The following is a 16,571-nucleotide window of genomic DNA, read 5'->3' as shown; positions in this document are numbered from 1 at the left end:
AAAAGCACAAACTTAGTTTAAGATGATCTGGTACATCATTCATTGAACACTTTCTAGATGTCTACGCTACAATTTCCAAGTGGCCTTAGCGGTTATGGTACTGCATGCTAAGAGAGGTATGTTGCCTTCCATAAGCCCATTAAGCATCATTCCCCCCCTTAGCTTCACCCGAAACAAGAGAATGCAGAACCAAAGGGAAGTTCACTCACTCAGAAACAGAGAGGAGACCAAGCAGGTGGTAGAAACATGACCTTTCTCCATGAGGTCAAATAGCTTTATTGTGATTAAGCACTACAATACAGTATATATCCATAAAAAAACTCTATAGTGTATATAAATTATTCCTTCCATTCAGTAATTCTTTTTTTGTTTTTGTTTTTTATTCATTTCCATTACAGCTTTGGTACAATGTGATTTTATTATATTTTTAAATACCTTTAGCTTCACAAACTCAACACAAAGTACAAAACTAATCCGAATCGGGGATATTACAATCTACACAGTGGTGTTCAGTGGTAGGAAAAAATCTTACCTCAATGAATTCATGTCACTAGCTAAGCTATAAAGGCATACCTAGCAGACATGACAAAAATATGCACCATTAACCAGCAAACATTTTTTTTTCAAAATTTATTTTTTATTTTTTTTTACAGATTTTTCCAGCAGCAAATCACTTGAGCATAGTCAGTTCTTATGTCCTCAACTGATTATCCTGTTGTGTTCCTCTTCATTTGAAGGCCATGAGTTATTTGTCAAATAACGCACCGCTATCCTCGTATATCCACACTAAGCCACAGTGTCAGTACTTGACCTGCCACCCTGCATTGTTAATGCTCGCACAGTTTGTCCTGCAGCTGGCAGAAATAACTGGAACGTTATTGGAGGGGCAGTGTGGGGCAATCAACCGTAGGTTGTTCTGTGGGGCAGGAGGTATGACATTACAGTAGACAGGCATTCCAGTGGCTGTAAGTGTTCCTTGACCTGACTGATTAGGTAGCATGATTGGTTGTTGATATGATTGTTGCGGCAATCCTTGAGAACCCTGGGTCATTGGCACCTAGGTAGGAATACAGAAATACGTAGGAAAAAAATATAATTAGTAAACAAATTAAAGTAGGTCCCAAGCATTCCTATCTTCCTTCTAGCTGAATTTGAGTATACAACACATGTTCTGCCAAAATGTGTTGTTCTCTGCTGCTCAGAACTGTTCCCATCCCTGAGGATCTTCTTTTGCTGGAGAAGGATTAAAGAGAAGTCTCTCTACTCCTGGTCTAGTAAGTGGCTCTATCACAATCTAGCTGAATGTGGATTTCCGGGATCAGTGCAAACAGAAGACTCAACCCTGGTATATCTAGGCCATCTAAAAGGTCTAAACCTTTAACCTGATCGTTAACCTTTAAAACACATTTTCAGTACGGTACTTCTGAACACACAAGGGGAAAATTTTACCCACGAGCAATTCCCCCATTTCCATCTGGGTTGCTATAGTGTTTTCAGAGAAGCCGAGGGAAAAGATGAATGGCTGCTCAGTCAGTGCGAACTATTAAAATGAATTAGATGTCATTTAGTTTTTTAACTTTCCAGAGGGACCAGCAGGAAACGTAAGCACAGGCCACCTCATAGGTTCTCACAGGCTCTTGGCATATCTCACAGAATCCAGGTATAAAGTTGGGGAAATATGTCTGGGTAACTCAGGGACTTGGTAAAAATCAAGCCACTTCTCTCTCCCCAAAACCCAATAAACAAAAATCTATCTGGCTACAGCTTGTTATAGAAGACATGGTGAGATCCTTGGCAGGAGTCTCTACAGATGAGTAATCTTTAACTGGATCAGGCAAAGCTCTCAACTTCATTACAGGAAACAATATTACATTGGCAAAAAAAAAAGAACAATGTTCTGTCTTTTTTTTAAATTCGTTTTCTTCGCAGGAAGAAGTATAATTCCATCACCCTTTGTGACATTTTACCCACACTGCAGGCTGTAATAAATAGTTCATTTAAAGAATTCCCAATTCAGAATGAAAATCTGGAGTACTAAGAATATGTAAACAGGAAGCAAAGAAACCAATTTGACTTAGAAGTGTACTTATCAGGAGGCCTCCTGCCACACGCTATCCTAATGAAGTAATGAAGACCGTTCTGTGATAGGAAAACTTAATTCAGTTAAGCACTCTCCGAGAAAATCAGTCTTTCTTTACGGCTTCCAAGTACCTGATAAGACGACATGGCTGGATACTGCACCATCATGCCTTGCACCTGATTTCCCTGTTGATTATTCATCAGGTTCTGGCTTTGGGGTGGCTGCTGGATTCCCATAAGACCCTGGAACCCCTGCTGCTGGTTCGGCAGGACAGGCTGGTAACCTGGAAGAAGAAAGCTGTCTTCAAATACCCTGTTGCTTGTAGGGGCAAAATCAAAACTGTTCTAAGGAACCGCAACTGATTCCATCATTTCTCCCCACATTCGTCAAAAAGTTGCTCTATTTCTAGAGAAGCATTACTAGAAGTGAAAATTGAAGGGGAATAAACAAATGCCGAGAGCTGACAAGCCTGGCAGGCTAACACGAGCAGGCAGCACACTTTCCTCATGCTCTTCAACCCCATGGCAGAGACCACCCTGAGGGATGCCTGATTGTAGCGCAGGATTGTGAAGTCCTAAACAGACACAGGGTGCTACTGGCTTCTGGCTGCTTCCTCAGAGGCAAAACTCCCACCGGCTTCAAGGACATCAGTATTTGGCCTTCACAGTCTAATCTGGTAGTTTTCTTTCAGGTCACGTTTCTTATCTTACCCTCTTACCTTTCTTGTAGCGCAGCTCCCTAGCATGATGTAAACAGAGAAGGCTTTATTTAATCAAGAAGAACATCTGTATACACACTGGCTCCTCCTTGCAAGGCTTTTTATATGATTAGAGCATATTAAGGGTCATATTCCACCCTACTAGCTTCGTGTTTGGCAAAAGAGGGCAATCATAAAAGTTAGGGAGCGCCTGGTCCTCCCCGTTGCTCAGTGGGAACACTGCTGACACACAAGTGACTGCCCGGGGATGAGAAGTTGATGCTTCTGTTTCAACCTGCAATCGGCTCTGCGTTCAAAGTCACCACAACATTGCAGGTTTTCTGCTGGGACAGCTCCTCTAGGACTAACTGAGAAATGGGCAAAGTCTGGATGATCTGGAGGGCAAAGCTGCTAATGAGGCAGAAGCGTGCATGGGAAGTGAAGTGTGGGCGGTGCGCTGCTTGGCAGCAATGCCATCCAGCCCGAGAATGAGTCTCCGGGGATGGAAGTGGGCTCGCCAGGTGATGCTACTATTTAGAGATGAAGGATTTTGCAGAAAAAGCGGGAAAGGAAAGGAAGATGCAGAAAGATCCTGTCCTTGAAAAATGCAGCCAGCCACAGTCATTAGAAATCTATGAATAATTTCTCATTAAGACATTCCCTGTCCTTTAGCACTCATATTTTTTAACATGCAGTTATGCAGTGCACTATTAACTCTGTAGCGATGTTCTCAGAATAAGCATATTTCAGGCAAAGAAGAATTATCAGGAGCAACGCTGTGTTATTTTTATACGAAAAATGTGTGTCAAGTCCGCTCAATTTATATTCATGAATACAGTACACCATTCAATATACTTCACGAATTGGAAATAATCACCTGGGTATTTCTTCATTATGTAAGAAAAATAAAGCAACCAATATCTCTGTTTCTGCAGGTCTATTGTCAACTGATAGCTTTCCTTCAAAATCTTTTCTGATGCCAGAGAAACGTTGGGTATCTCTGATCAATTTTTTAGCATTAAAGATGCCTTTCCACAGATATGAGATTAATGTCTCCAGTCAACTGAGCAAAATAAAAAAAAAAATAATTCCACAAGTGATTAACTTGGCTGGGATACAGCATCAAACATCTCCCAAATGCACAAGATTATTATACATTCAAATTTGCTCTTTTCCTATGCACAAACACAGTGTCAGCATATTTTTTAGTCACAAAAATTACCAACATCAGAAGTGCTGTAACTGAGTTTACAGAAGGCTTATACAGCAATAATAAAATTGCAAGTCCTCTTCTGCTCCCGTATACCAATTATGGGGGGGAGGGGAAGAAAGGACAGAAATAAAAAATTTAGGACTCCTATTCTGGTATTTGCAAGACTGGAAGTTTAAGCAGAGAGGAGTCAACTGACAGCAGAAGCAGCAACAGATAATTCATCTCATGTCACTTGTGGTTGTCAAAGTAAGTCCCAGATGTTGTAATGAACAATAGATTGATGGTGGACCAGGGATCAAGTGACGCTAAGTGGGGGAATGCAATCAAACATCGGATCTGGGCTCACAGAGTTGGACCGTGATGTGCTGGCACAGGGTGGTGGACTGGTGCTCTGCAGACGGACACCACTGGGGTCAAGCAGAGAGAAGCCCTTCTGTTATCTCTAATAAATATAATTGCATTACCATTACTTTAGTCAGACTACTGCTGATACTCTGCTGTATGTTTGAACATACAGCTGTCTCTTCGCCTCAGCTTTGTGTTCCAGATTCTCCAAATACGACGAATTTATTGCCCAATACAGACATTACTATCAAACTGAAACAAAAAATTATGGAAATGACTAAGTATCTACCCTTATGCTGAACGTGTAGGCATCCTCTCATGGGGGTATTACATGTACCTCTGCCCTGAAAATCTCCTCTGTATTAGCAAACACTGCTTAGTACACGGCACAACCACTCCACGTTTTAGGTGCAGGAATACAAAAAGGGGACGGGTTAAGAGCTGAGGTCCGTTAGGTTATGGATTATTATTTTAACAATCTTATTACTCTTCAAGGACTTCAGCAATTTCTCCTGCCCATAGGGCACGTGCAACCCTCACCCCTGTCCCAACATGCAGAGTCCTGCCTACACCCCGGGAGTCAGGAGAAGACATCTTTCCTACTCCCTCTGTGAGCCCTTTACAACCCTCTGACCACACAGACGGGCCTCAATACAAGCAGAAAAAATACTTCACATGCACTCTAACACACTTCCAATGTGATTAGATAGGAGTAAAGAGGTATTAATGTAAGAATCCGATCACGTTGTCTCCTGAACCTTCTTTGCCGTTAAGGGAAATTAAGTCACTTCTTTGGCCCAGAAAGAGGTACTGCAATCTCCTGACCACTAGCTCCCTTGACTTGTGGGTGGAAACAGGGATGTTTAAGAAGGTTACTGGCCTGCTCACATCCTTGCAAAGATGCTGGCTGTGATCTCTTCCTCACTTAATATTCTTGGACTTCTTTTTAACTATTGTTAGTACCCTTTGGAATATAATGAAGTTATGGATGTCAGACCTTGCTGCAGAACCCCAGTAGAGCATTTGGTCAAAATCCAGCTTCCCCTCTGAGGCTCTGCAACTCCAGTGAAGCCACTTCCCTTTACCTGATAGCAAAGTCTGACCCTTTACTATGTTAAATATATGAAGAAAGACGCAAGTTCAGCCATTCCATTGAACATAAAAACCTGACAAGGTACAAAAATATACTACAATAGTGCAGAGAGGGTACAGACTATGAAAAGGTGAATTAATTTATTTATCTACAACATGCTCTTTAAGCAAGAGGAAAATGCTGTGAAAAAAAAAAAGAAGCCCAAGTCTGTTGTGCTAGATGGCTTCTGTTTCAGCACAAATGCAAGGGGAAGGAATTGGCACTCTACGTGGCAATCCATTTGAACAAGAAGTTGTTAATATCAGAAACCAGCTGCTCTGAAATTTCCACCTCCACAGCCCAAACTTTACAACTCTGACTCTGCATGACATGTAACATCTGAAACGCATCCTTCAGTGTTTACTGTGCGTTGATGTCTTCATATGTTTTTGCGCACTGGCCAGGAAAAGAATGGAGATGGGAGAATTGAGAGTCTGCGTAACCAACAGTCTTAATACATCAACCTTTCAGCAACGTTCATGAAACAGTATCATTCTAGCAAATCTTTCAGGTTTTTTGAGGGCACAAACTATCGTAGATCGCTATTCCCCCCAAACTATTTATTTTGTACACACACACAGCAGTTTCAATCCCGAACTCAGCTCTGCCATACTTTTGACATGCTATTTATTTTTCAGTGAAATGAAAATAATACAGTGTTCTCAAAAGGCTTGGGAACCGACTGCAGCGCACGAAAAGCCATGCATTGATGGGCAGAGATGGATGTTTTGGAGCTACACAGGTGTCAGGAAACGCGTGAGACAGGAAGTGGCACCATGCTTTCTGCAGCAATAATTTTCTTCATACTTGCCCTTTTGCTCATTAGCTTTCATACTACATAAAGTGTAATCCTTAAAAGCCTCTTTACTGTCCCCTGAGAACATACATACGTGGGTTATTTTCTAATGGCAGTACACATCAGATGAACCATGCTATTACTGCAAGCTCCAGGGCCTCTTTACTGCAATTATACCATCCTGCTCTATGTTATCTCTGCTACAAAGGAGGATTTTTTAAATCAGGGCAAACATGAGAGACATTGTTAAACAACCAGAGGAACAAATCGTGCACAGAATTTCAATGAATGCCTCAGAGGAAAAATGAGCCTTGGATTGCAGTCGGAATGGAAGAGGCTGTCGTACCATCAAGGTAATTCTCTGAACCTTCACAGCCTGCATCACCATGCTGACAGTCAGCTAACTTAAACATCCCAGGAGGAGAAAGACTGCATGAAAGATCCACAAATGTTTTAACTTCTTGATGAGGCTACGGAGCTCAAAAGATAAAACGCAGTGATTTTACACCTCTGCCAGTAACATCACCTACAGCTGTTAATTAAAGCATATTTGGTGCTCTACTGGCCTCAGCATACATCCTTCATGAATGGCACGTCCATGTTTGGAGGGACCTTTTCATTGCTCATTTTGGATTTAAAGCATATATTAGGAAGATAGCTTTGTACTATGTGTATCAGCACTCTGGGTAGAGAGTAATCAGCACTTTGGCTGATGAGTGCGGCAGTCTGGCACAAGTCCCTGAACTGCAAATCTTATTGTACTCTTGCCACTTGAACAGAGTCCTTGCATCTAAGCCCATCCAATGGAAATGCATAAATTCACAGTGGTTTTGATGTGAAATGATTTGAGACCTCATCTGCTCCCTTCCCGCTTTACTCAGTGTAGTGAAGTTGGCTGGGAGAAGCCGAGCCAACCTCAGCAACACGCTGCAGCAGCTCAGGCAAGCAAAGCCCAACAGAAATTCAAAAGGGAAACCTCAGCAGGGCTAACCGGGCTGGATGCAAGGCTGTTCAGCTCTGGCCACGCTCCTGCCTGCTCCACAACTACTGCAGTGCCTTTTTCAGCCTGGCACCTCTGCCCTACAGCCCTGGTATGGACCGGCTCAGCCTCTGCTGCAACTGCCACCGGGAGCACGGGGGAAAAGACTGAATTTGAGCTCCCAGGGAGAAGCCAAGGGGAGCAAGCACCACCTCTGGGTGCAGACACCAGGGAATACCCTGCTATGTACTGAAAATAGTGTAACAGCAGATTCTGCACCCAGTCCCTTGTGCTGCACTTGCCACAGGGGCCTACATTTGCAGAAGACTTCCCAAACTGGAAAGGGCAGAGAAGAGAGCTACAAAAATGATCTGAGGTCAGAAAGTGCACGTCTTCCTGGGAGACCTAATGAGCTCACTCTGCTCAATTTATTCAAGAGATGGAGAGGTATCTGCTGGTAGATAGTTCTTGAACAGAATAGAAAACAGTGTAATAAAATTACATGGCTGGAAGATAAACCTAAAACTTTTCAGATTAGAAATAAAATTCAAAGTTTCAACAGACCCTATAATTATCAAGGGGGCAATCTACCCAGAGAGGAATCACATTTGCTATCACCTGAAACCTCTAAAACAAGGATGGACAGCTTGCTAGAAGATATTCATCAGTTTAATAAGAAGTTCTGGGAATAAAGATATGATTCAAGTGTGCTCTGTGTCCAGTATTATTCAGAGCATTAAATTACAGCTTCCAGACTTGAAATACTTACGAAAATTTTAGCCAGCTAGCTCTTAACTCTTTTCCTATCTTCCAAGAAAATGACTAATCTTTTGCATGTGAGACAGGATCCTCTTTCCCAGTCTGCTTCCTTTGATCACATACTGCCAATGCCACCCAATTCACTCCACAAGTAGAAAGTTCACCTGTGTACGGTGGATATTCTAAGGGCTATTTCTGGCCTATTTTAGTTTACTTTGCCCTGGCTGGAGTAGCGCTCAGTAGGTTTTGTAGGCTGAAGAATATGATAGGTATCTATTCCCACAATTTTACTAGGCTACGTTTTCCTTTACTTTTTAAAATAAGCTATGGGGTAAAGTATTAAAGTGGCTGGATGTAGCTTTTACTCTATCATCATAGAAACTTACAACGCCCATGATGTTACTAATCAAGAGAAGAAAAAATGTCATTGTAAAACTATAATTCAGTCATGCACACATCAGTAAGTTTGGTAAAGTTTTTGGCAACTCACTTATTTGCCAAAAGCTCTGAGTTGGTCCATCCCAAAGTACTTGCAAAACTGGAAGGAAGAAAAAAAATGAAGCAAGCAGTTCGGCAAGATCAAACACTTTGTCTCGACACAAAGAACCTTTTGATTCTCAAACAGACCCTAAATGTTATCTGTAAAATACGAGGAAAGGAAGCAAGGTTGGGGAATCTTGTGTTTAGGACAGTTGGCCAAGCTGTGGGAGGAGCATACTGAAATCCCTTCCCAGCACAACTAAGAGCAGGAATTTGAGGCAAGGAGTTTCTAGCAGCCAGAACAAAGCCCTCCCTGCTACAGGGGTCCGTCAGTCCCTCCTGCTGACGCTCCTTACCTCGCGTGAGATACTTAAGTACTAGATTGCAACCAGATGTTTCACCTCCTACATGAACATCGTAATTACCAGCTACAAAGTCTCCCCATATACTGCTCGCTCTAGAGAAGCACTGCTCCAAGGCATTGCACTCAGACTGGCTTCTCACATCCAGGTGTTACATTTGGGTGGCTGCTGAGGAAATCAGGGGGTTTTTTCCATTATGCAGTTGGTCATTACCTGGCCAGTTTCATCGCAAATGATGGACTAAACGTCTCATGGAAAACATAAAATTAAGCTATAAATTTAAGCTGATTTTGATTTTAGCCTCACCCCAAAGTGTCTGCAGTTTGGAAGACTCCCACAGAAGAGGCACTAATTATCGTCTCCCTGCTGGTGTGTCATTTTCTGTGTGAGTCTGAAGATTTAAACTGCATCTTGTGCAGCTGGAATCCAAAACACTTTGTAAACAATTTTGTAGTTTCAGCTTGGATCTAAAATCCAAGGCATGCTGCAAACCAAATCTGCTGCAGTTGATCAATCCACTCCTACTGTGTCTGCTTTCTCTCTGCAATACACATAAAAATGTCTTGACCTAGGAAGGTATTCGGGCTTTGTGTTCCACTTGAAGACATCAATAGATAATTTATGGGTGTGAACTGGATACCATGTGAACTAGAAGGACAAATACGTAATAGCTTAATGCTAAAAATCCATCCCTTTCCCCTCAAAACATAAGACCATGCAATTATTTTATTTCATTTTCACACACATACAAAGGAAAAAACAAGAATACCTATTCCTGAAATAAAGGAGTCTTAAGAAGCAACAGATTAACTTGGAGGTATGAGGTGGCTTATAACACACGTGAAACAGCACATGTGCCAATAACCACAGCAGCACACAGACTCCTCTCCTCAGGGCACTCCACAGGCTCAGACCCTCAAAAACAAGAGAAGCCTTTTCACACAAGTGACTTACAGTTTGGCTTCTTTCATTTCGGGTAAAAGCACATCCCACTCCAGCAGTACAGCTTGCATGGGAAAGCATGGGGCATTACGCTAGTTTTGTTTTGCAAAACTAATGACACTGATTCTTTCAAGTTGTGCGAGATCAAAACAATTTTTAGCTAATGGCACTCCAGTTACATTCACTGATAACACAACACGGTAAATATATTCCTAAACTGATTACAATGACAGTGACTCGAATAATTCTTTGCAGAGCTGGGGTTATAAAACTGCAGGATTTTGAACTTAGAGTCTCAACGCATAATTGCTGCCAGAATCATAGCTCCCTGGTCCCTAAATTGGCCGTAGCTTTGCTGAGAACACATTCATGCTTCTTGAACCTGGTAACAGATCAACGGCCACATTTGTTGGCAGACCCACAGAGAAAAGAGCTGTATTCAGCTGCATTAAGGAACTCAGCAAGATGTATATGCATCAGAGATATGAGCCAGTAAGATTTATTACTACAAAAGAAAGAAGAAAAATACTGGTTAGAAGACAGCTTGTCTGTCTTCCCCTCCCCCTTTCTCTCTCTGGCTTACAAAGCTACAAATCCCACAAAATCAATAGTGCAAAAACATCTTTGTCCAGCTTCAGAAGAAGAAGAAATCAAATTTGGAAATTTGCTGCAATTGTGCATTATTTCAGAGCAACCTATTTGTCGGATTTGGTAAAAACTGCTGATGAAAATACCCTGAATACACAAGAAATTTTTCTGTGGATAACAGTTCTGAAATCCCCCATGTGGCTAGTTCTGTCCAACTGCCAGAGCAGGATCTCTCTTATCTAGCTGAACTGCCCCTCCTTGTCCTCTACATTTATTCTTCCTCAAAAAGCTGTAGGAAATCCTGGTTTTACTTGTTTTGCAACCCCGGGGGCTGGAAGAAACCCAAGGCACAGAGCATCCGAAGCATGGATGGTTTCATGTGCTACTTGAGACAACACGGCCAACTGGGGACACTCCTCGGCTGCTAACGAAATGGGAAAAATCAGGGGAATAACACAACTCCCCTAGCACTGCAAACCCTCCCCGCTCAAAAGATGTGCAGGATCAGGGCCTCACAAATCTATTTTTTTAACTCTGCTTGTCCCATATAAGCTGGAATAAGGTACATCTTTACAAAAGCTAAAAGAGAGAGTGCTTTGTGCGCAGACTTTTCCTCAAGAACAGTCACTGCATAAAACAAATGGCCTCATCTGGGTGGTAGAAAGCCTCCTGTTACGGTGGTTTAGATTACACCAATGAGAAATGATTAAAGTAACACCACGTATCACATGTAAGATTTAGAGCTTCTTACACGTCAGCACCAAAGAAACACCCATCACATTTTCTTCTACTCTTTACGATGCCAAGTTCCAACTGCTGGAGACAAGGAATAGCACTGTCTTTTAAAAAAACATTTATATGCATGCTTGCTGTCCTGTGGGGGAAAAATGTTTTTGCAGAGAGCACTGAACTGTTATTTAGAGCCTTCTACCTCATCATCCAAGCAACCACCTTTAGGGCAAACATGCAAAATCATGGATACAATGGATTTATGAATCACACCCACCCCTCAGTAACTTTTCCACACCTTAAAAGAGTTGTTTTAAAACTCGGTGACCTCACTACCAAGTAAGAAGGCCCAGACAAATAAGCGGAATGATTAAATACTTTCATTATATACCTAATGAAATCACATACTGTAACATCTTCTGAGACTAAAATTTTAATTAAGGCAGGCTGACATTTTGGCTTCTTCCCCCCCCACCATGTTCCAGGGGAACAGCAGGTAAGGTCAAACAAAAAGCTTATGTGATAAAATTGCGTGAGAGCGCTCCTGGGAGACCTGGCATTATTAACAAGAACATGAAGGGCAGCACAGTTGAACAATTCAAAGATAAATGATTGCATTCAGTTTACTTTTCACTATCAACTAGAGAACCTGAGCGTGCTGTTATTTGACAAGAAATGTATATAAATAGGCATCAAAAAAAGAGCTTGAATAGATATAAATATAGAAGATTCAAGCTTAGGGAAACGTTTTTCTTCAGTTTAAAATCTGGATCTGTTCTTTTACCTGTCTACACAAAGCATTGCCAAATTATAGGGACAGCTTTAAGAACAACTTGCTACTGGTAAGTGGCTTGATGCTGAAAATAAACCTGTTCTTGCTGAGAACCTAAAACCATGTTATTACATGACACTTTAACAACTTATTTTATTCTCTTTTCAATACACTTTTATTTTATGTTTTGAAACCATTTAGCACTGTTCCTGTTCTTCAAAAACTATTACAAAAATTATTTGCTCTTCTCCTTGAAGATAAATCTGAAGATAAATGGAGGAGCACCTCTTACAGACACGGTATGTTACGCAAAGCTTCTGTAAGATTCAGAAAAGAAAATTCTATTTTTAAGACAAAATCCTTTTATCTCACTTCAGTAAAAATATAGAGGGAGCAGCCAGCTGCAAGCCAAAATAATTGCAACACAATAATGCAGGGCTCCATTACAGCAGCATAATTCTGGTAAAGCAGCTGATCCAGGATCTTGGCACTTACCCAGACCCTAGAGCCTGACTTAAATGCATTAACCCAGACAAAGCATGTGCAGCTGTTTTGGTAATCTGAGGCTTCTGCATTTTATAGGAGACCAGAAAGCTTACAGACACGGTATGTTACGCAAAGCTTCTGTAAGATTCAGAAAAGAAAATTCTATTTTTAAGACAAAATCCTTTTATCTCACTTCAGTAAAAATATAGAGGGAGCAGCCAGCTGCAAGCCAAAATAATTGCAACACAATAATGCAGGGCTCCATTACAGCAGCATAATTCTGGTAAAGCAGTGATCCAGGAATCTTGGCACTTACCCAGACCCTAGAGCCTGACTTAAATGCATTAACCCAGACAAAGCATGTGCAGCTGTTTTGGTAATCTGAGGCTTCTGCATTTTATAGGAGACCAGAAAGAAAAAAAAAAAAGTCACTCAGCCAGCAAAGGACACAGGTGATAGAGAGGAGGAAAGTATTTCATGCTTTTGAACTACGTTAATCCATGGAGTCACGTGAACAGGCTTGACAGCTTTGGGGAGATGGACTTTGAAAGCGCTTCCCTTTGGCCAGCACGATGAGCAAGGGTTTACACTGGAGCGGTGCAGATGTCCAAAGCCAGCTGAAGTGCCTGCAAGGAGAGTACTGCAGGACCTGAAAAACATTATTCTGAGAGGGGTGAAGCCTTCTCATCCCCACAGAGCTAAGCCGCTGAAGGCACGTATTGCAAGCTGGTGCGCGGTTCTCGTAACATCAAGGAGGTCCTGACTGGCGCTAGGGAAAAACCAAGTATAAACCTTCTGCTCTCAGCCCCTGCCTGCCAATCCCGCTGACGTTAACGAGAGTAAACGCAGACCCATGGGCAGGCCAACAGATCATTCTGGAGAATTTGTCGGTTGTTCTTAAAAGAGCTTTGCTGCTTAAAGACCAAAACAGATGCAAATCTAGTCATAGCCCTTACTATGGCTATAGACTGTTATACTGCTGCAGTCTGCTGCAATTCCTCTTTATGGGATTTTTGAATAGCTAATATACAACTAAAACACCGATGTAAAAACTCATGCGTGTTGATAGCAAGATTCCTTTGGCATATAACATGCCGCAGGTCTTGCCTCACATTGAAAAGTGGCACCTAGAGAGATGCCCTTGCCAGCAAAACATTATAGAGGGTCTTCATTTAGAATTACTCCGTAACAGTATGTTCAGGATTCTGCTGAATTCAGAGACAAAGTGTCCATACATTCTTGCAAAGAAACTGTGTTTTCTTTAAAGCTAAGATTTACAGTTAACTGTGAAGAAATGAAGCATATGATTAACTATTTTATTACTATTATTTTCAGAAAAAAACCCAAAACAATAGCTTTGGCTGAAGACTGCAAGAACAAAGTGCTCTTTTCTCATCTCTCTACCCAGAAAACAGTACTTTGCAGAATTGCAAAATATAACCTTTGTTACAAATGTATTCATTTTCACATGGGAATATTTTTCATGCAAAATGGTGACTTCCTATAGTTCCGGGCAGGAATATCAGTACTGTAGCTGGTACAAACTTACACTTGGTATAAATTCAAACGCTTATTAAAAAAAATTGGCACTAACTTAACAATGCCAGCTACCGTGCAAACTTCAAGGAATAGCTGCAGTCCCTGCACTGAAGATGGCGCATTCCTGAATAGACATGACAGCTGGAGATGGAAAAATAAGCACCCAGGCGAAATAACTTGCCCAGAGAAAAACAGCAGAACTGTACAAAACTTTTCTGGAAAATACACCAAAATCTCTGTGTGCTGCCTCAAAGAGCACTAGTGCTTAGAGCCCCATCCTGACCAGGGAGTGCTCAGGCAGGCTGCCGCTCACCAGCACAGTCACGGAGATGATGGTCCATGTGCTCTCACTGCTTCTGCCACACTGTTTGCTTCCACGCAGCTTCAGGTACAGGCTCCTGCCCACATCCTATGTATCGGAGGAAGGCTGCAGCGTACTGGTGATGCACGGTTCACCATACTGTGTTGCATTTTACTGAGGGCAGAACGGGGTAAATAACTGCTAGCACCATAAATTCTCACTAACAATCTCTGCTTTTCACCCTTGCAAGCTGGGCTTTGTTTTGCAGCTCAGCCTCAAGGAGAGTTTTCATAAACACGACACCAACTGTAAATACCATCTGCAACAAAGGAATGGCCGCTGCCTGATGGCACTCTTCCTCCCCACTGCTTCTGCGTACACCTATAGGTTAACGTATCAAATCACTGAGCAAAAGGACTTGTGCTTGTTTATTTACCTATAACATAAGGGCACAGCAAGTTATGGGCTACATCCCCCAGCTAGATGCAAACAGACGCAAGGATGATACTGAAGCCAACAGGACTTTGATGGAGCATATGTCTGCCCATATGGGTCCAACTGCAAAAATCTCATCTTTTCCAAGTGCACCCATGCAGAACGTAATCCAAAGACTATTAGGGTTAGCAATCAACTTTAACCAGCTTTATACCATATTAGGAGCACTTGCCTGCAACACAGTGATTACTCTGGCCCCTATACAGCAGAGCCCTTAAGCATTTGCTTAACTTTTAAGCATATGAGCCAGTTTCTTGATTTCAGAGCAATGATATACAGGCTTGAGTACACTTCTGGACTGAGACCAGGGAACTCAGCCCCTTGAAGGAAGGGATCTCCAATAGGAGAGATACTGACACATTTATTCACATTTATTCTTAGCATCCTTTAAAAGGCTTCTGAGAAACCTGACCAGGCAGGTAGCAATCAACCTAAGGAAAAAGAGGCTCCATTCCAATAAAATTCAGTTCTGCAATATATGAAATCAAACAATTTCTCAACTCTCCTTTTGCACAGCCGCTGCTTAATCCACAAGCTGGAAAGTGGGGCAAGATGGGACTGAGCCTGCATTCATGTATGGCCCAATGCACGTATACGTACATATATGAAAGTGCCGTTAGACTAAGCGTTGGCTATGTACCAAGAGATACTGGTAAATAATAAACCAAATTGCAACCAGGGATGAGTCTAACCTACTTCACTTCTGTGGCACAGGCACAGAGTGCTCCCAGTCATGTTTATCCTGTAATTAAACCCTTCTAGTTTACTAGTAGACCCTAGCTTACTTCTCTTATCTTTCTTAATTACAAAGAGCTGTTAAGGAGATTGGGTTAGGCCTTTTCTGCTATGAAAGCAATTGTTATCATTAAGACCCTCCATTCCCATTATCCCTTGAGGTACAAGGCAAAAGACATGTAAATCTACTCCATTCTGTACCACTGCAGAAATGCAAGCACCGATTGCAATTCTGCCATATGTATTGGTTTTGTACTTCAGATTACTGCACTAAAACTGGGCTATATCTGCCAGCTAAACTTTTTTCTTGGAAGGAGGTGAACAGCAAAATCTACAGAGGAAGTCACTGCAGTGCCTGGTTAGCTTCATCTGTGGCCAAATTATTCATCTTACAAAGGAGGGAATACATGAGTAAAAGCCAAAAATGTCTGAAAAAGTAAAGCCATTCCCTTTTGACATTCCAAATAGAACACTACCAATTTCTGAGACTTCAAAAATTTTGTTCAATTTACATTTAAAAAATATTTTAAATGAAATGAAACAGTTTAATTGTCCATACACAATTCAAAGCTTTTGTTTCATCTTTTGCTTACAAAGGAGGGAATACATGAGTAAAAGCCAAAAATGTCTGAAAAAGTAAAGCCATTCCCTTTTGACATTCCAAATAGAACACTACCAATTTCTGAGACTTCAAAAATTTTGTTCAATTTACATTTAAAAAATATTTTAAATGAAATGAAACAGTTTAATTGTCCATACACAATTCAAAGCTTTTGTTTCATCTTTTGGGTTGCCGGGGCGGGGGGGGGGGATTTGTCTCTTTCCAAAGTTTTGGGTTTTGGGTTGCCGGGGCGGGGGGGGGGGAGTTGGCTCTTTCATTTGGCATAAGGAATTTGTGATTTTTTTTTGTTTTAATTAGCCAAGGAATCTGCACAATAACTCATTCATACAGTTTTATAAACTCTTTTGATAAATCAGGCAGCTGAATCTGCAAAGCATGTCTATCTCCATGTCACAGGCAAACATATTTTCAACTCTTGCATTGGGTGGGCAGAATAATATGAACTACATTTTTGAAAAAAAGAAAAAAGGGGAACTTTCACCTTTGCCTTTTCTAAAAAGGGTTTAGTGGCACTTTTAA

General features: G+C 41.5%; 1 protein-coding gene across 20 annotated transcripts in view; it reads right to left on the bottom strand.

Moving 5' to 3' along the window:
- Positions 1-236: 236 nt before the first annotated feature.
- Positions 237-16,571, bottom strand: part of ARPP21 (cAMP regulated phosphoprotein 21) — a 204,553-nt gene continuing 188,218 nt past the window's right edge. For 14 of the 20 annotated variants that reach the window (XM_019470231.1, XM_019470235.1, XM_019470244.1 and 11 more), the window contains 3 exons: positions 8,492-8,539; positions 2,212-2,363; positions 237-1,057 (listed from right to left, as the gene is read on the bottom strand). In XM_019470231.1, the coding sequence (XP_019325776.1) occupies positions 800-1,057; positions 2,212-2,363; positions 8,492-8,539 (458 nt within the window). In that variant the 3' untranslated portion in view covers positions 237-799. The remainder of the gene's footprint in view (positions 1,058-2,211; positions 2,364-8,491; positions 8,540-16,571) is intronic. The other 6 variants (XM_019470242.1, XM_009272411.2, XM_009272410.2 and 3 more) reach the window with 1 other exon arrangement.

The sequence above is a fragment of the Aptenodytes forsteri genome, unplaced genomic scaffold (genome assembly GCF_000699145.1).
Source record: "Aptenodytes forsteri isolate BGI_AS27 unplaced genomic scaffold, ASM69914v1 Scaffold398, whole genome shotgun sequence".
Taxonomy (NCBI): domain Eukaryota; kingdom Metazoa; phylum Chordata; class Aves; order Sphenisciformes; family Spheniscidae; genus Aptenodytes; species Aptenodytes forsteri.
This window is presented reverse-complemented; position numbering and strand designations above follow the sequence as displayed.